General features: G+C 46.3%; 1 protein-coding gene and 1 long non-coding RNA gene across 2 annotated transcripts; both read left to right on the top strand.

The window, feature by feature from the left end:
• The first annotated feature begins 5,121 nt into the window (after positions 1-5,121).
• WDR13 (WD repeat domain 13) lies at positions 5,122-12,167 on the top strand. Its single transcript, XM_027533800.1, is given in 11 exon segments — positions 5,122-5,239; positions 5,669-5,748; positions 6,443-6,649; positions 7,401-7,510; positions 7,629-7,759; positions 8,345-8,652; positions 9,342-9,489; positions 9,492-9,521; positions 9,853-9,994; positions 11,355-11,473; positions 11,896-12,167. Coding segments are annotated over 11 exon segments (1,563 nt in total). The 5' UTR covers positions 5,122-5,136; the 3' UTR covers positions 12,081-12,167.
• Positions 12,168-15,587: 3,420 nt separating this feature from the next.
• LOC113887830 lies at positions 15,588-17,778 on the top strand. Its single transcript, XR_003509843.1, has 2 exons — positions 15,588-16,939; positions 17,060-17,778. It is a non-coding gene; the product is annotated as an uncharacterized LOC113887830 (long non-coding RNA).
• Positions 17,779-24,483: the final 6,705 nt, after the last annotated feature.

Genomic DNA, 24,483 nt, shown 5'->3' with positions numbered 1-24,483 from the left:
TCTACATCTGTGGCCATGGGCAGTAAACCCATCCAAGGGTTCACTTTCCTCATCTTCAAAGGGGGGCCAAATGTTGCACCTCATTAGGGCTGTTGTGACGGTTCTGTAAGATGGATGTTGTAAGAGCTTGGTAAATGCAGGCTGTCACCAAAACCAAGCAAGAATAGCTTAATATTTGAAAAGCAACCAGATGTAGGTCAGTGTATTAACAGAAAAAAAGTGGGACAAATCAATGGCTGTGCCCATGTAGCTCTATCACCTGAGATTGAGGTACCAAATCCAGGGTCCAGGCTTGCTCAGGCTCCAGTCTGGCCCTGAATCACCACTGGGTAAAGGGAATTGAGATCTTAAGAGCAGAGTGACTCCAGTTCTAGCCCCGTAAAGTGATTTCTCCTCTAAATCAGTCACTGTCTGGCCTCACTGGCTTTATCCACACATTTGTTGTCTAGAGCTTCATGTATCTGGCTGCTTTTTCATTCAGGTTTCAGCTTAACTTTTTTGGTCATTTTATTTTTAAAATTTTATTGAAGTGTAGTTGATTTACAGTGTTGTGACCAGCTTAAATTTATTTCTCACTCCTTCCTCCTTCCCCCACCGCTCAGCAATGCTAACCAAAAGTGAAAAGTGAAGTTGCTCAGTTGTGTCTGACTCTTTGCGACCCCATGGACTGTAGCCTACCAGGCTCCTCTGTCCATGGGATTCTCCAGGCAAGTATACTGGAGTGGGTTGCCATTTCCTTCTCCAGGAGATCTTCCTGACCCAGGGATTGAACCCAGGTCTCCAGCATTTTAGACAGACACTTTACTGTCTGAGCCACCAGGGAAGCACTAACCAAACTACTATTTTAATGATAGTAAAAAACAGTTTGAAAAATGATCTTATTTATCACTTATCTTTCTAGCTAGAATGGCAGCTCCACGAGAGTAGAGCCCAGTTATCTGAGTTACTGCTATTTTTCCAGTGGCTGGCACCTAGTAGGGGCTTGATAATTATTTGTTGGAAAGCTGGCTATTGCAACTTGCTGGAGGCTGCTCAAGTGGTCTGTGAGACTTTTCCCAAGTATAGGAATCTGGTTTCTGACTCAGGCATTGGGGAGTTATCACCATTAAGACTTTGGCGATTGTGAGAACTTTGGCTTCAGAGGCAAATATTTTCCCATCAGGAAATGGTCAAATTTAAATTATGATCTTGTGTCCCAACCCCTACTTGTCCAATTTAGGAAGAAACCTCAGGGATGAGATAAGAGAATAAGAACTTGGGGTCTACATGTTACACGTCATCTCCATGGTCTTCCTATTTCATTCTCTGGCTTTGATTCTCAGCACACTCTTGTCACCCCCCAGCCATCTAGGCTTTCCCTCAAATCATGCTTCTGTTAGTTCCTGAGGATGAGGCCCAACTTCAGGTTTCATCTCAGCCTGTGTAATGAGAAGCCGGCACAACCAGTGTGGTCCAGTGCTCGTCTTTGCAGTTATAAACTCTGGGGGCCAAATAGGCAGGAGGCACATGAAGAAAGGAGTCCAAAAAAGACATGGCCCCTGCTTGTTTCTGCCATTACTTAAGTTACTATTGTGATGTGGTATTACCTTCAAATGGTCTGGCTTACCTGTCTTTTCTGTCCAACTGTTTTTGTTTATTCTTTCAGCTAGGACCCTCAACTGTCACTCTGACACTGAAATAGCCCCAGATTCTGTTAGAGTGGGTGGGACTTGTGGTCCACCCTGGACTTGAGCTTTTTTAAATGCCATGATTGTAACCAAGGTCACTCACAACCTCCAGGAGCTGCTCCTGGTGACTTGATACCCCCAGCCCTAGATCATTCTTTCCTTACCCACTGACCTGCCTGCCATTCATGTACATAAATTCTGCCCCTTTCTCTCCAAGCTCCCAACAAACTGAAAGTGCCTTCTATCACCAGCTTGTTGTTCAAAACCCATTTTAAAAATTTATTTATTTATGGCTGTGTTGGGTCTTCGTTGCTGAACAGGCTTTCTCTAGTTGCGGCAAGTGGGGGCTACTATTTGCAGTGTGTGGGCTTCTGACTGTGGTGGCTTCTCTTGTGGAGCTCAGGCTCTAGGGCATGTGGGCTCAGCAATTGTGGCACATGGGCTTATTTGCTCCGCAGCACATGGAATCTTCCCAGACCAGGGATCAAATCCATGTCCCCTGCATTGACAGGTAGATTCTTATCCACTATACCACCAGGGAAGCCTCTCAAAACCAATTTTTAATCTAGTGCATGCATGCCCAGTCACTTCAGTCGTGTCTGACTCTGCAACCCTATGGATTGTAGCCCACCAGGCTCCTCTGTCCATGCAATTTTCCAGGCAAGAATACTGGAGTGGGTTGCCATGCCCTCCTCCAGGGGATCGTCCCCACTCAGGGATTGAACTCACTCCTCCTGTGTCGCAGCCAGATTCTTTACTGCTGAGCCACCAGTGAAGCCCCTTTTTATCTAGTATTAGTGTGTAAATGTTTAAAAACAAAAATTGAAAAAATGAAGAGCAGATAAATGCAAGAGGTAATCATGGTCATTCTAATTCTTATTATTTTTGCATCAGATTTACCTCTGGCAGATGGATCTGTTTATTGGGAAAAGTTAAACAACTAACAGTAGTCAACATTTAGTGGATATATTCTCTATTCCAGATGCTTATCTAAGCTTTACAAATATTAACTCATTTAGTCCTCTCACTAACTCTATGAGGCAGTTTTTATTTTCAGATAAGGAGACTGAGTCACAAAGAGGTTAAGCCCAAGACCACATAGTTGTCAGAGACTGTGGCAGTGGCCAGGTTGTAGTGCCTTCTGAAAAGTACTGTACTACTTCCTGGAATGACAGCAAATGTTCTCACAACAGGTGTCCTTATAAACATGTTTTACACATAAATAGCTAATTTATAACAACCCTGTCATTAGGTGGTTTTATCTAGTATCACGAATGAAGTTCTAAAATAATTTTTGAAATTTTAACATGAATTGTAAAAACAACAAGAACAAAACAATTCTGGCAGGAAGACAGTAGATCTCCTTGCTATCCCTGACTCTCCTGTGATTTCTTCCCACAGTGTTTCTATGGAAGCTGAATGGTGGGATGAAGGTGTGGAGTGCTGTCTAGGGAGGGTCAAGGAGAACAGGAAAGGTATTGGTTGTATCATTCATTATGGCAAAAAAAAAAAAAAAAAAAAGAACTGGCAATTACAGTTGTTCATCAGGGGTGTCTGTGGGGGATGGGTTCCAGGACCTGCCATGGATAATAAAATCCACAGATGCTCAAGTCCCATAATTGGTCCTCTGTATCCACAGTTATGCATCTATTGATTCAACCAAGCACAAATGACGTAATACTGTAATATTTCTTGAAAAAAAAATCTACATATAAGGGGGCCCACACAGTTCAAACCTGTTTTGTTCAAGGGCCAACTGTAAACCCAATGCTGGCCACAAATAGTGGTCTGGTGCAACAAAATGTCACCCTTGGGCTTTGGGTTTCCTTGGCTGTAAAATAGGGATAGTAAAGGGACCCAAAACATTCAGTTATTAGGATTAAGTGGATTAATACATATAAATCATCTTAAACAGTATCTAGCATGTTGTCCAATAAATGTTAGTGGTTACACGTTTGTGCAGCAAAATAGTTTATTCTTTAGCAATCATGAAACAAAATGGTGTTCAACATCCTGAAAAGACCACACATAGCTTAGTTACATGGACAAGGGAGGTTGTTAGAACACAAAGGGCAATACGTTTTTGGCTCTGTCTCATTTAACGTTTGGAGAAGGCACTGGCAACCCACTCCAGTACTCTTGCCTGGAAAATCCCATGGACGGAGGAGCCTGGTAGGCTGCCAGTGACTTAGCAGCAGCAGCAGCCGCATTTAAGGTTGCTTTAAAAAATACTGTTCAGATTATTGTATTATATAAATAGTGTGAAAATAACACTACTTTAATAACAAACAATAATCTGAACAACATTTTTGAGAACTGTATCAGTTAAGATCTGTTAAGCCCTTACATAGGCTTGCTCCTTGGAAGAAAAGCTATGACAAACCTAGACAGCATATTAAATAGCAGAAACATTACTTTGCATACAAAAAGTATGCAAAGGTCCATCTAGTCAAAGCTATGGTTTTTCCAGTAGTCATGTGTGGATGTGAGAGTTGGACCATAAAGAAGCGCCAAAGAATTGATGCTTTTGAACTGTGGTGTTGCAGAAGACTCTTGAGAGTCCCTTGGACTGCAAGGAGATCAAACCAGTCAACCCTAAAGGAAATCAACCCTGAATATTCATTGGAAGGACTGATGCTGAAGCTGAAGCTCCAATACTTTGGCCACCTGGTGTGATGAGCCAACTCATTAGAAAAGAGGCTGATGCTGGGAAAGATTGGAGGCAGGAGGAGAAGCAGACGACAGAGGACAAGATGGTTGGATGGCATCACTGACTCGATGGACATGAGCCTGAGCAAGCTTTAGGAGATAGCAAAGGACAGGGAAGCCTGAAGTGCTGCAGTCCATAGAGTCTCAAAGAGTTGGACACGACTGAGCAACTGAACAACAACAGGAAGCTACTAAACATTGTAGTCCAACTCCATACACTGTACAACCTGATCACGTTAAGATGAATACAGATGCAACTTCCTGTTGCAGTTGAAATAAGGATGATTCAGGTGGCCTCCTGGGATCCAAACCCCAAAGCCTGTAGTACATAATTATGTCTCCTATCTCTAGAGACACCCAGACCAAGCTTCCTGGGAGTATCTAAGCCCACCCCGCCACTCCATCACAGACACACAGAAAGTACTCTTCTTACTCTGGGCATGTCTGAAGGCCCATCAGTCACCTAAGAATTGGAGAACTTTCTAGGGGCCTCTGCATGTGTGACTATTTTATATTCTGCACTTCTAATCTTGCTTGGTGAAGCTTGTACTGCTGAAAAGCAGCTTATGTCGCTCTTTTCAAAATAAAGTCTTTTTTAAAAGTAATATTTCTGATTTTTAGTGGGTAATTCGCATACTTGCCCCGTCCCGGTCCTCCCTGGACGTTGTTCTTGTGTACCTAAATGCCATTAGGGACTGGGGGTGAATAGACCTTAAAAGGGCGGAGCCTCCATCCTTGTGCCAAAAGTGCCTCTTCCTTAATGCGCCTGCGTGGTTTCTCCCACGCCCTGGGGAGGATTCCTATCGACTTGCTCCGCGCTCGGCGGCTCTTCCTGGCAGCAGGCAGCCATCTTACTGGAGCCTGTGAGAGAGAGAGAGAGAGGAGAGAAGGGTGACACTGGTTTCAGGGCCGCCCCGGGAGCCTCAAGAGCGGGAGGCAGCCCCGGAGGTGGTCCCTGATCCCGGGTCCTGCTCTTGGACCCGGGAAGGGAATGCGTGGGGTGGGAGGGGGCAAGATGGTTGGGGAGTGCCGACAAGGAGTACTAGGTGGGGGAGGGGCGTTGCTATGGTGATCGGGAAGGGCGGGGTCAGATCTGAATCGCCGCTATGAGTCACCCGGGCGCTGCCTGGGAAGGGCAGGACTGGGGTGGTGACCATGCTAACAGCCGGGTGGGATTTCGCGACATCGTGGACTGGAGGGACTTTGTGTCTATGGCAACGATCGCCTGGCAGAAGGGGCAGAACTAGATCTCTTCACTTGAGACGCTGACATTCCAGGCCCTTGTCCTGCAGGCTCCCGCGGGCGGACACGCCGGAAGAGGAGGCCAGGGAATGGCCGCGGTGTGGCAGCAGGTCTTAGCAGTAGACGCGAGGTGAGGGGTGGGGTCGGAGTTCGTGGGAGCGGAAGTTATTGTGGTGCATGCGCAGTGGCAATAAATGAGGCTGGGCAGAGGACTTGCCTTTTGCGGCTGAGTGGGCTTGCCGGAGGTGAGCATGTGCAGTAGTAGCGTGCGGGGCTTGAGAGAATGACTGGCCAGAGAGGGTCGTTAAAGAGCATGCTAGGAGAATGCAGTCACATGTGGGCATGCGCAAAGCGTCTGGTATTAGAACCTTGGGAGGGGGTGCTAGAGCCCAGGCTAGTGACATCCTGTTCCCACTTTTGCCTCCAGACTTCTTTTACCACCATCATTTCCCCAGCCTCACCCAGTCGCCATCCCATACTGACCCCCACCATTCCCCACACTAACTCCCACACCATGTCAGATTGGCCCCTACCATTGTCTACATTGACTCAGTCACCCCATACCACTTCCAGCAAAATTGCAGACTGCCTCCATTGTACCCACACGGACCTTCTTGCCATGCCCATTACTTTTGTGGACTCACCCTCATTACAGCACGAGAGAGACCCCCATCACCACTTCTGACCACTTGCCATCCTTACACACACCTCATTCTCCTTCCCTATCCCTTGAGTTGATTGACTCCCTCTGTCCTGTGCCTGCTGCCCGCCTTGCCTCCTGCCATCGCAGGTACAACGCGTACCGCACACCAACGTTTCCACAGTTTCGGACGCAATATATCCGACGGCGCAGCCAGCTACTGCGAGAGAATGCCAAAGCTGGGCACCCTCCAGCGTTGCGTCGGCAGTACCTGAGGCTGCGTGGGCAGCTGCTGGGCCAGCGTTACGGGCCCCTCTCTGAGCCAGGCAGTGCTCGTGCCTATAGCAACAGCATCGTCCGCAGCAGCCGCACTACCCTTGACCGCATGGAGGTGAGCTCCTCCCCATGCACCTGCTGTGTTTACTACCTGCCTCCATATTTATTCATTCAACAGACTTGTCAAGCACCTGCTATGTGCCAGGCACTGTTTTAGGCTCTTAGGATGAGCAGAAGGCAAAAAGAGATAATGTATGATATAAATCAACAAATACAAATAAGGTAAATAGGTTGATTAACAGGCAATAAATGAAATAAATAGGTCAATAAACGTAGCAAACCAGATAAATGAATAACTACCATGGCTTGTAGTGAGGAGTGCTAACATGGGAAAATAAAGCGGACTTGGGGAATGAAACGGGACTGGTGTGGGGGACAGAAAAAAGCTGTTTCTAATGGAGATGATCAGGGAAGGCCTTTCTGAGGTGACAATTGAGCTGAGACTTGAATGAGGCAAGAGACTAAATCAAGTGGTTTTCTGGTGGAAAAGTGTTCATTCTTTGTTCAAAGAACATTTGTTGAATATCTTCTGAGCCGGGCAAGAGCAAGGGAACTAATACAGAGGCCACCACAGTAGTGCCAGCAGTGGTGGCTGTGGAAGGGGTGAGAAGGAATCTGGTTCTGGCATATGGGGTCTTAGTTCTCCAACCAGGTATTGAACCCATGCCCTCACAGTGGAAGTGTGGTCTTAACCACTGAACCCCCAGGAAGTTCCCATGGTTCTGGATATATTTTGAAGACTCTAGACCTTATAGGTTCTTGAGGGCTGTTTGCAAGGTCTGTCCACTCTGACCCTCTGTTGCCAGGACTTTGAAGATGATCCTCGGGCCTTGGGGGCCCGTGGGCACCGCCGCTCCGTCAGCCGAGGCTCCTACCAACTGCAAGCACAGATGAACCGTGCTGTCTACGAGGACAGGTATGCACCAGGGGCACCTGAAAGAAGAGGTTTGTGAGGAGGGGAGGGGCCCCGGGACAACGAAAGGCCACCCGCTAGTACCTCCCTTCTCTTACCCCTCACTCCTATTGGGGCCTAGGCCCCCAGGCAGCGTGGTGCCCACCTCAGCGGCAGAAGCAAGTCGAGCCATGGCTGGGGACACATCGCTGAGCGAGAACTATGCCTTTGCGGGCATGTACCATGTTTTCGACCAGCACGTGGATGAGGCAGGTGAGCCAGTGGATGGCGGGTCCCATCACCATGCATTTGCCCAAACTGACAGCAACCCAGTGCCTCCTTTTCTGGAATGCAGAGTCTTGGGCCCATCTCTGGTGGGGCAGTTCCCATACATCAAATTTTTCGCAAACCTAAAAGCAAAGTGATCTGCAAAGCCTTGGTTACTTTATCTACCATAAAAGGACTGAACAGCTTAAAAGAGCACTTGGCTTCTGGGGTTGTGAGTCACTTGAAGGAGCTTAAAGTCTCTGCTGCAGAGAAATCCTCTTGCAAAGGGCAGAGTGGGTTTTGCAAACTGCCAAGACCTTGGTAATTAGAAAGTGCTAACTGAGATGTGGAAGCCATTTCACACTACAGAAGTCATTTACAGTCCATAAGGTACCTGCCAAGATTTAGGGAGTTTTTGGCAGAGGGCCTTCCAGGTTCCAACTCTCTTTCTCAGCCAAGGAAAGCCCTTTTCTGAGGCCACTGTGCCTGGTGCAGTGGTTCCTGGCCCCCAGCTCAGAGGTCAGAAGCTTCCATAAATGAAAGCACTCGGTGAGCATGCTGACTCTCCCAAATGGTTCCTTGGCCTTGCAGTCCCCAGGGTGCGCTTCGCCAATGATGACCGGCATCGCCTGGCCTGTTGCTCACTTGATGGCAGCATCTCACTGTGCCAGCTGGTACCTGCCCCGCCCACTGTGCTCCGAGTGCTGCGGGGCCACACGCGCGGGGTCTCCGACTTTGCCTGGTCTCTCTCCAATGACATCCTTGTGTCCACCTCCCTTGATGCCACCATGCGCATCTGGGCCTCTGAGGATGGCCGCTGCATCCGGGAGATCCCTGACCCTGACGGCGCCGAACTGCTCTGCTGCACCTTCCAGCCGGTCAACAACAACCTTACTGTGGTCAGGCTCCAGGGCGCCCCCTCACCAAGGGAGGGATGCCAAGCCGGGAGGGCGTATCTCAGGGAATGGGGATAAGGAGTCCCTCTAGTCCATCACCTCCACCCTCCTTTGGCCAGATTCAGAGGGAAACAAGGCAGGACTGTGGTCTCAGTTCTTGGACTGGGGTGGGCTCACTGTGGGGATGGGGCAGTCTGTGGCTAGGGTCATGGCCCCATCAGCAGTAGTCCTGCCATTTGCCAACTGCGGGGGTTGCTGGCTGGGGAGCAGGGTTACTGGTTGGAAACCTTGTCTCAGTGGCAGCTTTTTGGTGGTCTGACCTGGATGGAGAGTCAGAGGGCAGGGGAAGGAAATGAAAAGTCTGGCCCAGCCCTGAGCAGGGAGTAGGGGGAGTTGGCCCCATGAGCCTGTGCTCTGGGATCCTTTCAGCTGCAGCAGCAGCTGCCATCCTAGAATAGTCGAAGACTCCAAGAAGGACCAGGCAGTTCCCTTTAGTTCTGGGAGCAGCTGTCTGTTCTGGTCAAATTGCAAGAGGGACCAGCTGGGGAGGATTACCAGCCTGGGTCACCTTGCAGCCTACCGACCCACCCTCCTATAATAAGAGGGCACAGGGATCAGCCAATCCCATCAACTGCAGCCTCAAGGAAGGACTAGCTGGGAGCAGGGTGATGGTGCATGGGTCTTACCCACAGGTGGGGAATGCCAAGCACAATGTGCACGTCATGAACATCTCCACGGGCAAGAAAGTGAAGGGTGGTTCCAGCAAGCTGACGGGCCGCGTCCTTGCTCTGTCCTTTGATGCCCCTGGCCGGCTGCTCTGGGCGGGTGATGACCGCGGCAGTGTTTCTCCTTCCTCTTTGACATGGCCACAGGTAGGCAGGCACCCGGGCTTTTCCTGGTGGCTCAGTGGAAAAGAATCCGCCTGCAGTGCAGGAGCTGCAGGAGACGCAGGTTCCATACTTGGGTTGGGAAAATCCCCTGGAGGAGGGCATGGCAACCCACTCTAGTATTCTTGCTTGGAGAATCCCATGGACAGAGGAGCCTGGCAGGATCAGCCCATAGGGTCGCAAAGAGTTGGACACAGCTGAAGCAACTTAGCACGCACAGGCAGGCCCCTGGCCTGCATCCAGGTGCTTGTACTCCCACCCTCCCCGTGCACAGCCCTAGCCCTCACCTCTGCCTCCTCTCTCTCTGCTGCCACAGGGAAGCTGACCAAAGCCAAGCGACTGGTGGTACATGAGGGCAGCCCTGTGACCAGCATCTCTGCCCGCTCCTGGGTCAGCCGTGAGGCCCGGGACCCCTCACTACTCATCAACGCTTGCCTCAACAAGCTGCTCCTCTACAGGTGAGTCTCCTTTCTGTGCCACCTAGAGGTGGGGAGCCTGTTCCCTCTATTAGACTGGCATGAGAGCCTTCTGTTCCCAGCAGACTGAGCCGTGGAGGGTGGAGATTAACTTCCTAGAGGGTGGAGGTCTGGTCTCCTAATATGATAACAGCAACGTCAATAGGAGCAGTAATGCAAAAGGAGAAGTAATAGTAATAGCAGTAGTTACCATGTTCATAGCAATTAGTGGGGCTAGGCTGTGTTCAAAGCACCTTATACATATCACCTCATTTAATCCTCGCAAAAATCCTATGTGGTGGGTGCTATTTTCACGTCTATTTTATAGATGAGCAAACTGAGCTGTAAAATGTTTTAGAGCCCCCTTAGAGCTTCCCAGGTGACGCTAGTGGTAAAGAACCCACCTGCTAGTACAGGAGATGTAAGAAACATTGGTTCGATCCCTGGGTTGAGAAGACCCCCTCTGGAGGAGGGCCTGGCAACCCACTCCAGTATTCTTGCCTGGAGAATCCGAGGGACGGCAGAGCCTAGTGGGCTGCCGTCTATGGGGTCGCACAGAGTCGGACACGACTGAAGTGACTTAGCAGCAGCAGCAGCAGCAGCAGCAGAGCTTCCCAGGTGACGCTAGTGGTAAAGAACCCACCTGCTAGTACAGGAGATGTAAGAAACATTGGTTCGATCCCTGAGTTGGGAAGACCCCCCTGGAGGAGGGCCTGGCAACCCACTCCAGTATTCCTTCCTGGAGAATCCTACAGACAGAGGAGCCTGGCAGGCTACCGTTCATGGGGTCGCAAAGAGTTGGACACGACTGAAGTGACTTAGCATGCCTTTAGAGCTGTGGCCTGCTTTCTTTCCTTCCTTTTTTTTTTTTTTTTTTTCTTTTTGAAGCAGGGAGTTTTACTATCTCCACACAATTATGTCACCTAAATGCAATTCTCAGCCTGGGCTGCATCCAGAAGCTTTCCTTACCAAACTGCCATGGAAATGCCCCAGACTTCCTGGAGTAGCTCGTGTTCATTCCTTTGAATGGCCATGCAGTGTTCCACAGTGCAGGGGTCCTATAGTTTGGTCAGCCATTTCCTCTTTGTGCATGTCCTAATTCCAGGATATCTTAGGGATCCTTAGAGAAAGGAACTAGTGAATTAAACAGCAGAGGTTCCCCACATATATCAACAGATACAGCTTCCAAACAGCCACTATTGCACTCTAGCCTATGCTTTATATGTTTATGCAGTGGTCTCAAAACTGGATTTCATGAACCTTGAAAGGACCTTGGGTGTGGGGATGGGGACACAGGCTAGCCCATCATTTGTCTCCCCCGGGGCTGATGCTGCCCCCCAACCCACTCTTCTCCTCCTCTCAGGGTGGTGGACAATGAGGGGACCCTGCAGCTGAAGAGAAGCTTCCCCATTGAGCAGAGCTCACACCCTGTGCGCAGCATCTTCTGCCCTCTCATGTCCTTCCGCCAGGGGGCCTGTGTGGGTGAGTCCCATGGGGTTGGGGTGTTGGGGTGGCCAGGGAGGAGCGGGGACCAGGGGTGGTGCTGTTCTGGCTCAAATATCAGGATACCCTAATTCCCTGACTTCCTGGGCTTCAAAAACTCCCGGCAACCTCACACTTTGAACACAGACCCCCAAACAGCCCAGAAACCTCATAGCCTGAGACACAGACCCCTCCTCATCCCCACCAACAAAGAACGCAGAGACCTCACACTCTGGACACAGAACCAACACAGTTAGGTGACCTCCCATCTAGGGCTGGTACACCCCAGGGCCCCCAGCCTGCGGACCTCACACCTTGGACATAAATCCGTCAACACCTCAGACGCCTCAGAGACTCCACACACAGGGCATCCCACTGCCTCCTGCGACACCTTCTGATGGTCTCTCCTCTCATCTGGGCAGTGACTGGCAGTGAGGACATGTGCGTGCATTTCTTTGACGTGGAGCGGGCAGCCAAGGCCGCCGTCAACAAGCTACAGGGCCACAGTGCACCCGTGCTGGATGTCAGCTTTAACTGTGATGAGAGCCTGCTGGCTTCGAGCGACGCTAGTGGCATGGTTATCGTCTGGAGGCGGGAGCAGAAGTAGACTTCCAGCCTTGCTACTGTTCACCTTCCCACCCACCTCCTGCCCCAGTCTTGTATTTGTAAATAAAGTTCCTATGGTTGTGCCGATGGTTGGCTTCCAGTTCTGCAGGGGGCGAGATGGGGGATAGGGCAGCTTTAGGACCCAAGATAGGATGAGGTTCACCTCCTCGTTCATGCCTTCGTACATTGATTCATTCATTCGTTCGACAACCATTTATGAACATCTCCCATGTCAAAGGCACTACTTCACGTGTTTTACACAGTGATGCATTGGACAGACATTATCAAGCACCTACTGTATGCCAGTAACTGTTCTAGGCACTGAGGGTACAGCTGTGACCTAAACTGACAAAAATCGCTGCCCTTGTGAGGCTTACGTTCTAGTGGAGTCAGGTAGATAATAGACAAAAATATATAATGGGTCAGCTAAAGTTGAGTGTTGTGAGGAGAAAGGATAGGGGATAGAGTTGCAAGAGGGTGGGGAGGATTAGGCTCTTTTGGGTATCATGATCACAGATGTTCCTGACCATGTAAAACTTATTTTTTATGTATTTTGTAAAATAATTTTATTTATTTTTGGCTGTGCTGGGTCTTCGTTGCTGTGTGGGCTTTTCTCTAGTTGCAGTGAGCAGACTTCTCATTGAGGTGGTTTCTCTTGTGGCACAGGCTTCAGTATTTGTAGTACGTGGGCTCAGTAGTTGTGGCTCCTGGGCTGTAGAGCACTGGATCAATAGTTGTGGCCCATGGGCTTAGTTGCTCTCTGGCATGTGGGATCTTCCTGGACCAGGGATCGAACCAGTGTCTCCTGCATTGGCAGGCAGATTCTTGACCCCTGAGCCACCAGGGAAACCTTTATTTATTTTTTTTTTTTTTTGGAGTACAGTTGATGTACAATGTTGTGTTAGTTTCAGGTGTACAGCAGAGTGATTCAATTATATATATATACATGTATCTATTCTTTTTCAGATTCTTTTTCCATAAGGTTGTGACAGAATGTTGAGCAAAGTTCCCTGTGCTGTACAGGAGGTCTTTGTTGGTTATCTGTTTTGTGTATAGTAGTATATGTATGTTAATTCCAAACTCCTAATTTATTAATATTCCTTCTTCCCACCTTTTCTTTTGGTAACCATAAGTTTGTTTTCCAAGCCTGAGTCTGTTTCTATTTTGTAAATAAATTCATTTTTTTTTAGATCCTGCAAATAAGAGATATCGTATGATATTTATCTTTCTCTGACTTCACTTAGCGTGATAATCTCTAGCTCCATCCGTGTTGCTATAGATGGCATTATTTCATTCTTTTTTATGGTTGAGTAGTATTCCATTGTATATGTGTATCACATCTTTTTGAAAAGATTTCTTTTCTTTTTTGGCTATGGGGGTCTTCATTGCTGCAGGCTGGCTTTCTTTAGTTGGAGCGAGTGGGGGTTACTCTTTGTTGTGGTGTGCAGGCTTCTCATTGTGGTGGCTTCTGTCTTGTTGCAGAGCATGGGCTCTAGGTACCTGGGCTTCTGTAATTGCAGCATGTGAGCTCAGTAATTGCAGCTCATGGGCCCTAGAGTGTAGACTTGGTAGTTGTGGCATAAGGGCTCAGTTGCTCTGTGGCATGTAGGATCTTCCCCGAGCAGGGACTGAACTGGTGTCTCTGCATTACAGGGTGAACTGTTAACCACTGGACCACCAGGGAAACTCTGTGTATCACATCTTTATCCATTCCTCTGTTGATGGACATTTATATTGCTTCTATGTCTTGGCTATTGTAAATAGTGCTACAATGAACACTGCTGTGCATGTATCTCTTCAAATTATGTTTTTCTCGGGACATGTGCCCAGGAGTGGGATTGCTGGACCATATGGTAGCTCTATTTTTAGTTTTTTAAGGAACCTCCTTACTGTTCTCCATAGTGGTTGTACCAAATTACATTCCCACCAACAGTGTAGGGGGCTTTCCCTTTTTTGCCACATCCTCTCCACCATTTATTGTTTGTAGAATTTTGATAATAGCCATTCTGACCAGTGAGGTGATATCTCATTGTAGTTTTGATTTGCATTTCACTAATAATTAGTGATAATCAGCATCTTTTCTTGTGCTTTTTTGGCCATCTATATATTTTTTGGGGAAATGTCTATTTAGATATTTGTTGGGGTCCTTTAATGGACCAGAACCTGGTGGTCTGGAGTCGACGATAAGAAAGTGAAAGAGAGAGCCGGAGGGAGGGGGAGAGAGAGAGAGAGAGAGAGAGAGAGAGAGAGAAAGACACGGGAAACCAAGCTCTGATGGAGCAAAGGTATTTTATTAGCAGAAATGCAGGCTTATATATCTTTAGTAAGATGATTACTCAGCTATTACACAGGATGAAATTTTATGAATAGCCACAATATGGATAGTCTAATACATACAAGGTCACTGACGCTGAAGAGTCACTGAAGGGAGTTACTGAAAGGAATCCAAGCAGATAGCGTTTCCCATGATCTCAGTCCTGAGAGCTGCATGCAGCTCTGCTCGTTCCCTGAATAGGAACTGATAAGGAACAGAGGATTTATGAGAAACAGCACGTAGGAATCCTCCTGTTAAACATTCCCTGACAGAGCTGCTCATTTTCGCCTGTTTGTTTCTTGTTTGGCTGCACCACACAGTAGGCTAGATCTTAGTTCTCTAACCAGGGATTGAACCCATGCTCCCTGCAAGGTAAGTGTGGAACCACTGGACCCCCAGGGAAATCCCAAGGGTTGTTTTTTTTTTTTTATATTGAGCCACATGAACTGTTTGTATATTTTGGAGATGAATCCCTGTTGATTGCATCATTTGCAAATATTTTCTCCCATTCTGTGGGAGAAAATTGTCTTTTTTGTTTTGTTTATGATTTCCTTTGCTATGCAAAAAGCCTTTAAGTTTAATTAGGTCCCATTTGTTTATTTTCATTACTCTAGGAGGTGAATCCAAAAAGATATTGCTGCAATTCATGTCAAAGAGTGTTTTGCCAATGTTTTCCTTTAAGAGTTTTATAGTATCTGGTCTTCCATTTAGGTTTATAATCCATTTTTAATTTATTTTTGTATATGGTTTCAGAGGATGTTCTAATTTCATTCTTTTACATGTAGCTGGCCAGTTTTCCCAGCAGCACTTATTGAAGAGACTGTCTTTCCTCCATTGTATATTCTTGCCTCCTTTGACATGGATTAATTGACCATAGGCATGTAAGTTTATTTCTGGACTTTCTATCCGTTTCCTTTTATCTATATTTCTGGTTTTTTGCGCCAGTACCATAATGTTTTGATTACTGTAGCTTTGTAGTATAGTTTGAAGTCAGGAGCCTAATTCAACTCCATTTTTCTTTCTTAGGATTGCTTTGGCTATCTGGAGGTCTCTGTGTGTGCTCAGTTGCTTCAGTTGTGTCCAACTCTTTGCAGCCCTATGGACTGTAGCCCTCCAGGCTTTTCTGTCCATGGGATTCTCCAGGCAAGAATACTGCCTTCCTCCAGGAGATCTTACCGACCAAGGGATTGAACCCTCATCTCCTGCGTCTCCTGCATTGCAGGTGGATTCTTTACCCACTGAGTCACCTGGAAAGCCTGGAGTCTCTGACAGTGTGAAATTTATACAAATACCTGAATGAAGTGAGAGAGCCACTGTGTGTGAGGGAGAAGAATATTATAGGTTTAGAAAAGGCAGTGCAAATGCACCAAGGCTGGAGTGTGCCAGAAGGACCATCATAGAGGCCAGTATAGCTGGATCAAGGTTTGGTAGGAGATTAGGTTGGACAGGTCCAATGCTGGAGGGCTTTAGGAGCCACTGTGAGGACTTGAACTTTTTTTTTCTGAGTGAGGGGTGAGTTCCCAGAAGATTTTGAGCACAGTAGAGGAATGATCTGACTTCATTATGAGAGGATCCCTCTAGGCACTGTGAAGAAAACAGACTGAGGCAGGGGAGCAGGAGCAGGGGGCCAATCAGGAGACCCTGCATTAGTTGAGGGAAGCAGTGATGGGGTGGTGGCAGCAGAGGGCCTAAGGGAGGGAATATTGGCTTCTACCACGGAGCTTTCATCCTATTAGTCTGCAGGACTCCGCCTGCTCCTCAGAGGGGCTGAGGTTCCTAGGCTCCCCCCACCTTTGGGGCAGCCACTCTGTGAGCCCCACACCTGTTGGTGCATTGGTTGTTTTCTGCAAGTAGGGAGCAGAGGTGTTGAGAACGCCAAGGCAGTGCACAGCAACCATGGACCCCAAGGCTGAGGTGATGGTTCCTGTTGTGGGAGAAGGGGGATGAGGAATCTCTCTCCACCTCAGAGAAACCCCAGGCCACCCCCACCTCCTCCAAAGCCCACCCAGGGCCCAAATTCAGGGCCTGGAATAGCTCAGAGACCACAGAGTAATGTTCAGTATTTGAGAGGAGCCCTGAGTGTATTCTTGGCCTGGAAAATTCCATGGAGTTTGGCAGGCAGGCTACAGTCACAAAGAGTTGGACATGACTGAGCTACTGAGCACTGAATGAGGAGAGAAACTTTGGGGTATAGGCAGGGAGACAGATAACCCAAATCCCTTATCAATGACCTGAGTCACCCAGAAAATGTCAAAGTTCCATAATATCAAGGAGGCTCTTGCTCCAGTTGCTCTCTTCCCTCTAGCTTCATAGGCTGCTGGCTCCAGATGCATCAACGGGAAGTGTAGCTACCACCTCAGACGCAGTCCACAGAGTCACAGAGACCCCAGCCTGGCCCAACATAGTTGAGCTGCTGAACTAATACCAGCAGTCCTGTTGATGGAGGAAAGTAACCTCTTGTTCATCCAAGCCACTGTTACCGGACAGTGTGGTTACTTGCAGCCAGAAGCATTTGTACCTGGTAGTTCCATCTGACAGACCTTAAGGTAAATGGTGATGAGATAGTGGTGATAGTCCAGAGAGCTGGACTGTTCACAGAATCAGTCATTTGCTAGAAGGATTCTCAGTCTCACATATGGTTGTATGCATGGCTTTGATTTTTACAGCAAAAAGATACAGCGTACAATCAGCAAAGGGAAATGGCACACAGGGGTCAAGTCCAGAGGAGACGAGGCACAAGCCCCAAGGTATCTTTCAGCAAAGCCTCACAGGACACCCTTAATTCCCTCAGGTATGACAGCACATGTGAAACATTATCAACCAGGGAAGCATCCATGGTTTCTACTGGGGGCTGGTCACATAGGTACCCTCTTGCCTAGCACATACCCAACTTCCAGACTCCCTGAAAGAATGCAGCTATTTAGCATAAACCACAGTGCTTGGGTGAACAGTTCAGGCACATCACGTCACTCTTATCAGTTAAAAGAGTGGTGGAAATTTCCCAGAAGTTTCCAGATTCCAGCCAAGCACCCTCATTGAAGCAGGCTTTTCCAGGCCTGCTGCTAGCTCTTTCCTGCATAGTATGGAGCACCAAAAAGATGCTCAGATTTAACTAAGATTAGTCAACCTCAACATCATTTGGGGGAACCTCATTTTCCGCTAACACCTTTCTTTCTTCACATTTTTCATGTTCTTTATTGCATCTGGATTCAAGATGACTGATCATGGATGTTGTTATACATGACTTGGGGGATTTTCTCCTTGCGAAATTCTGAAGTAACAGAGTTGACATTCTGTTTTAAATTGATCTTCATGATTTTCTTGACTTACAATCTAAGGAGAAATTAAAGAACAAATAATAAAAAATAAACTTAGTCAAACCTGGGCCTCTGTTAATTTGTCCATCATCACTGTGCCTCTGATTTGACATCAGATCTGGAACTCAACCATGCCACCATCAGTACCCCTCTGGTCTTATTTGGAAATGAAATTCTGCCGACTGTTCTTTGGTCCAAACTTGAATGTAGCCCTCTAGTTAATATCCCACCATCCCTTGCTTTCTGCTCTGACTGGGCCTTTTTGAACTCTAGAATCATCAAGGCATTTCTGGTATGACCTCAAATTCAGACTCTGCTGGCTCTCATGGCATCAAGACCATCTTTGATACCACATGAGAATTTCTTAACTAATCCAACATGATAGGCTTCACATTCAACCAAAACCCAGAGCTTTTGTTAGTTATTCTACTGCTGCCCTGGCCTCTATAAACTATTCGACCATCATCAGCCTTCTGGTCTGACTGTGAGTAGAGAATTCTGTTAGCTATTCGAACATGAATTCCTCTGATCTAATTTTGTACTGTTTTAAGATGCCAGCCTCTCTGGTTTGACCTCCTCTATTAACAGTTCCACCATCAGTGCCCTTCTGGTCTACCTTAACAAAGTCTCTGTTAAGTATTCTACCATCACCACTCCTCTGACATGACATGAACCTACACCTTCATATTCTAACTGAAAGGCCCTTCTGGTATCAAATCAAATCCAGATGTCTTATTAATTCTTCATCTAAGACTCCTACCTTGGTTGTACCTGGGCTTCTTTTGAACTATTCAACCTTCAACCTCTCTGATCTGACTTTGGACCCAGGCCACTTTAACACAAGTCACAATGCTCTGTTAGTCTGACCTCAGACACGGTCCACTGTTAACTTCTGTAACAGTCTTGGTCTGTTCTCAAAACAGGGCCTGTTTTCTTGTCATCCCATCTTCAATGTCATCCTGCTTCCTAATCAAAGCTTTTCTACTATCCTTGCTCTCCCATCTGTCTAATGTTTACTCTTCCAGATTCAATGATCTACTGTCTTAACTATCCAACACAGCCATTTAAATCCCTCCACACCAGGCCTATCCTCAAACTTCTGTTACATGTGCCACCATTAACTCCCCTCTGACTTGACCTCAAACCTGATCTTCTGATGACTGCCCTGTGAGTCTATCATTGAACTGGTACAGTTATTTCTTCCAACATCAGTGTTCCTGGAATCTGAATTCAAACCCCAGGCTCTATGAACTATTTTAGAATTCCCCTCTTGACTGACCTCAAACCCAGATATTTATTCAGTTGTCTCCATCTCTGTTTCTCTGGACTGACCCTAAACCAAGGCCTCTGTTAACTGTTATGGCCTATCTAGTCTGAATTCAAGCATTTGCTAACTAGTCTAACATCAACACCACTCTGTCTATATAATCAAAACAGAATGATTGTTAGCTAATTAAAAAAAATCCTAGCTTCTCTTATCTGACCCTAAATCTGGGTCTCTTTATTCCCCCATCAGTGGTTTTTCTGGTCTATTATTACTGAACCCTGTGTGTTAACTCTTCTACCATCAACACTCCTCTTATCTGACTTTGAACCGCAGTCCCTGTTACTTCTTCCACTGTCAATTCCCCTCTGGTGGTGCTGCCTTCCACTGGGGCCTCTGATAAGGAAACTACTGTTACTGACCCTCTGGCCTGACCTTAAACACGGTTAGTCATTTTACCATCAACACTCTTGTTTTAGAGCACAGACCCTGGCATGCAACTAGTCTATCACCCATGCCCTGTTTTCTGACCTTGAACCTGGATCACTGTTATGTCTTTCACCATCTGTGCCCCTTTAGTAAACTTCAAACCAGGACTTATGGTAGATACTCTAGCATTAGTGGCCTTCTTGTCTGAATTCAAATATTGGGGATAAAAACTACTGAACTTATAAGGACTTCAAAGTGGTTACTACTGGTGAAATACAGGCTACAATCAGATATAATGGGGTGGGAGATTGCAATGTGCACCAAACTCTTCACAGAGCTAAATGTAGGTTCTAGTGAAATCACAGGCTGGAATATGGACACTCCCATCATGCATACCTGACTGTGTGTGAGCCAAGGAGTCTCCATAGCATAGTCTTTATGAACACAAGTGTCCAAACTCCAGTCTGTAGACCCCCAAAGTGTCGACACTCCAGTCTGTGTGACTGCAGGAGGTCCCTACCTCAGGATATATGTACCCAGGAGTGTCCACATCTAGCCTTTGTGACCTGAGCATGTCAATACCCTAGTCTTTATGACTCCAGAAGTGTTCATACCACAGTCTGTGTTATACAGGAGTGTCTGTGCCTGGTCTGTCTAACCTGTTTCTAAATTACTCTGTGTGTGACTCATGGGACTCCGCATCCCAGCTGTTACCCCAGATGTGTCTGTACTCAGTCTGTGTGACTCGGAACATTCAAACTCATGGCTGTATGACCATAGGAGTGTTCACACTCCATTCACAAAGGAGAGAAATGAATAGATATCCTTCATTTCTGTTGTGGATAATTAGATAAAGGTAGATTCAACAAAGTCTTTTTTTAAAAGACTTAGAGATAATCATAAGTTGAATTAAAAACAGGAGAGAGAAATTCCCATCACTTGAAAAACAGAAATTATTCTGTAACAAAAGATAGACCAAGAAGGAAATACCAAGAAGGCATAAAAAATACTGAAAACATAAAACAACACAGAATTAAAATTCTGAGGATAAATATTAATGGATTAAATTCCATACATTAAGTGACAAGGACATGCAGATTGGGCACACAGATTGAGTAAAAATTCAAAAATCAAATAATGTCTAAATCAAAATAATTCAGAAAGATTTTTTTAAACAGCAAGTAAAAATGTATGAGAAAAGTAAAGACAGAGAAAATAGTAGTTGCAATATAAATTCAAGATAAAATTAAGGAAAACAGCATGAAGCAGTCAAAAAGGACCCTTTTTATTGATCTAGAGCATGATCAAGATTGAAAATATAGTAGTCACGAATTTTTATAGTCCATATAACAGACCAGACCGTCAGCTAAAGAACTAGAGGACAGCCAATTGAATCCTTGCCAACTTATCCATATGGCTGGATCAACAGTCTTCATACTAGACATTTAAAAATGAAATAGGCCTGCAGTTAGGTTTAGTGGAAAATGCAGCAAAATAGAGGAAGCGGTCTACCTGTTTTCCTCACCTCTGGACTCAAAGAAGGGTACTCTCATGGCCTTGGGTGTTCTCTCTTGCAGTGAATATGAGTGGCCACAGGTATAATGTCTAACGTTCATATTAGTTCTTGACTACCCTAGGCCCATTAAAAAAAAAAAGAATACATATTTATGATTCATTTGGTTGTGTCAGTCTTAGTTGTGGCATGGGGGAATTTTTGTTATGTCATGTGGGATCTTTTATTGCAGCTTAGTTGCCCTGTGGCATATGGATGGGATCTTAGTTTTCCAACCAGGGGTTGAACCCAAGTCCCGGGTACTGCAAGGCAGATTCTCAACCACTGGACCACCAGGGAAGTCCTATTTTTTTTTATTTTAATTGAGGTATACTTGAAATACTATATTAGTTTCAGATGTAAATATAATAAAACATTAATATTTGATACTTTATATATTGTGAAGTGATCACCATAATAAGTCTAGTAAACATCCATCACCATATATAGTTACAAGTTTTCTTTTGTGATGAGAACTTTTAAGAGTACTTTCAAATATGCAACACAGTATTAACAGTATTATTATATTACAGTATTATAGTCACCATGTGATACATTATCTCCCCTTATTTGTTTTATAACTGGAAGTTTGTACCTTTTGACTCCCTTCACCCATTTCACATTGCCCCCACCCCACCTCTGGCAACCACCAATCTGCTCTCTGTATCTATGAACATCCCCTACTCCAGGTCCATTTTCAGGTTTTATTCGAAATGAGAAGTTACTCGTGGTCAAATTCTACCTCACAACCTCGTCTGAATAAAAAAGATGTGCACTACTCTATTACTGAACCACAAGAAACCCTCAAGTTATTTAAAAACATAACTTTCAATGACCATACTCTCAGACCATGATGCAATAGTGATTAGAAATTAGCACTCAGTTCTAAAAACGAAGACATCAGGGTCCTCCCACCACCCTAAATGAGGTTTGGGCTACATTCTCTGAGGCTGTTTCCTCTACCTGTCCCGGGTGATGCTCTAGTTTCCTGACAGGATTGATCTGGTCTTACTCATTCTTGCATCAGAAAGATTATTCAAGCATCAAGTATCATTGCTTTCTACTCCTCATTGTTGAGTGTGTCTTAAGCTAGAATAACCTGTTTGACATGATTCTTGAGCTACACAGCATGTTACATGTTTCAGGAGCTCTCGGAAGACTGATTTCCCAGATCCAGAAAAATGCAGTCCATCTGCTGTTCCCTTGGGCTTTTAGATTTTTTTCAGTTCCCTCAGAACTGCATGGAGATATGTTCTGAATAAAAGCCATCCCTGTGTTTTCATGCTCCATCCCACCTGCCTGCTTGTGTTGGACTGAGTTTAATACAACTCAGCACCAGTGAAATACACACCGTCATTTCCTGCACCTTTTGGTTTGCATCATGTGCCTCCAGTATTCTCAGGTGAGCTTTAAATAAATTGACTTTTTCAACTAGTTAGACATCTATATTTAGCTGATAAATGAGGTAGCTATTCTATTCACCTGCTTCCCCCAAACTGGTGTAGAACTGGAGGCAGTGTTAAGGCCCCTGGGATCACTGGGGCATTTTATTGGGCCCTTGGAGAATAGTCAGTGTCAGAAGGTGGGTTCTCTCAAAGCAGAATTTCAGATGGAGTTTGGGGTATAACATGTTTATTAAGGATTGGTTCCTGCACAGGGAAGCAGGAGGAAGTGGGATTGGGGGAAGGGCCAGTTGATCTGTGATGAGGGCCCCACACAGTCTGGGTGGTCCCAAAAAGGAGCTCTGGAGCCAGAGCTGCCCATCAGAATGACCCTGTTGGGAGGAAACCATGGGGATTTATGTCTGGGCCTTGATGGGCCATCAGATGTGGGCTGGCCAAGGCAGGGCTTGACCTCGGGGAGGTGGCTCTCATCACCTGAGGCCCACCCTGCAGAGCTGACAACTGCAGCCAGGGCTTCCTTGAAACGGGGTCTAGGTGGTGCAGGGAGAGGGCTGGGAAAGAAACAGGTAGCCACTGGGTGAGTGAGTGAGGACCCAAGTTTTTAACCCATAGTCCTGAGCCAGTCACCTCTCTACTCTGTGGGTCAGTTTCCTCTGGACCCAGCTGAGGGTTAGGGAGTCAGTTCATTCATTCTTTTGACATGTAGTACCTGAGCCTTCACACTGTGCAAGGCACTGCAGCAGGATTTAACAAGAAATAAAACAGATAAAACCTCTGCCCTCAGGAAAACAGCCTTCCTGGTGACCCCTAAAACCCATGCAGTGATGCAGACTCAGAGCAGAGGTCACCCTTGGCCTTGCTTTTGATGATTGTGATGCCCGGTGAGCGCCGTGGCCTCGATGCATATTCAGACAGATGGCTGGCCAGCACAGAAGAGGAGGAAATGATCGGCTGAATCCATGTGATGACAGGAAGGAGGGAGCCACTGTGCGTTCTTGAAGAGGAGAACACAGAGATAAGTGTGGCATTATAGAAAGGCTATTCCAGCGGCAGCAGTAACAAAAGTGCAGAAAAAAGAAAGTTTTACCGCATATCACCCTACTTCTTGCAGGGATGAAAAGAAAAATAGACAGTCAAGGCCAGGCCATACCGCCTGCCCCGCTGGCTGTTAAATGTTTGTTTTGGGCTTATTGTAATCAAGTTATTGCCCATTGGTGGCAGCAATGATTGGGAATTTGCCTTTATGATCTGACAATTTGGGGGCCTCTGTGAATGAATGAATGGAGGTTGGGCAAGAGACCATACAGAGTATCTGGTGTGGTAGTTTGTACCTCTTGCAGCTAGCCCCTCCAAGGCCTCTCTCCTCCACATTGCCTTCATGGGATAGCCTGTACTTCTTTATATAATTGGCTGGGCTCCAGCTGAGGGAGGGAAAAGGCAATGGGTGGCAGCAGGGAGAGTGGAAGCCAGCAGCAGAGAATGTACCTAAGACAGAAGCTGCAGTCTTTTTATAAACTAACCTCAGAGATGCTACCTCATCACTTCGCCTAATTCTACCTGTTAGAAGTGACTCTGTAAATCTAGGCCACACTCAAGTGGAAGAGATGATATAAGTGCATGAGCCCCAGGAGGCAGGGGTCATGGGGGACCATCTCAGAGGCTGCCTACCACATTGCCTCTAAGGTGTTCGGGGCCACAGACAAATATTTTTGCGAGGTCTCCATCTATATGAATAGTTTGAATTAAAAATGTATTAAAATCATGGGTCCATATGTGGTATTATGATTTATTAATGAGGATTTAGAAAAAAGTGTAGAGAAGAGGTATTTTTATTAGAATATAGTTGCTTTACACTACTGTGTCAGTTTCTGCTGCACAGGAAAGTGAATCAGCCATACATATATACATAGCCCCTCTTTTAAATTTCTTTCCCATTTAGGTCACAAGGCACTGAATAGAGTTCCCTGTGCTCTATAGTAAGTTCTCAAGAAGAGAGATTTAGGTATCTGTTTATTGTATAGTCAATACACCTGAATAATCCTTGTATTTCCAGTCTCCATCTCTTCCTCTTCAGGTCCAGGAGCCATCTCCTTATGTTCTTTATGTTCTTTTTGTCAAATGTGCC

Source organism: Bos indicus x Bos taurus, chromosome X (genome assembly GCF_003369695.1).
Source record: "Bos indicus x Bos taurus breed Angus x Brahman F1 hybrid chromosome X, Bos_hybrid_MaternalHap_v2.0, whole genome shotgun sequence".
NCBI lineage: Eukaryota > Metazoa > Chordata > Mammalia > Artiodactyla > Bovidae > Bos > Bos indicus x Bos taurus.
The sequence above is the reverse complement of the archived record's forward strand: the minus strand, read 5'-3'. Positions and strand labels throughout refer to the sequence as shown.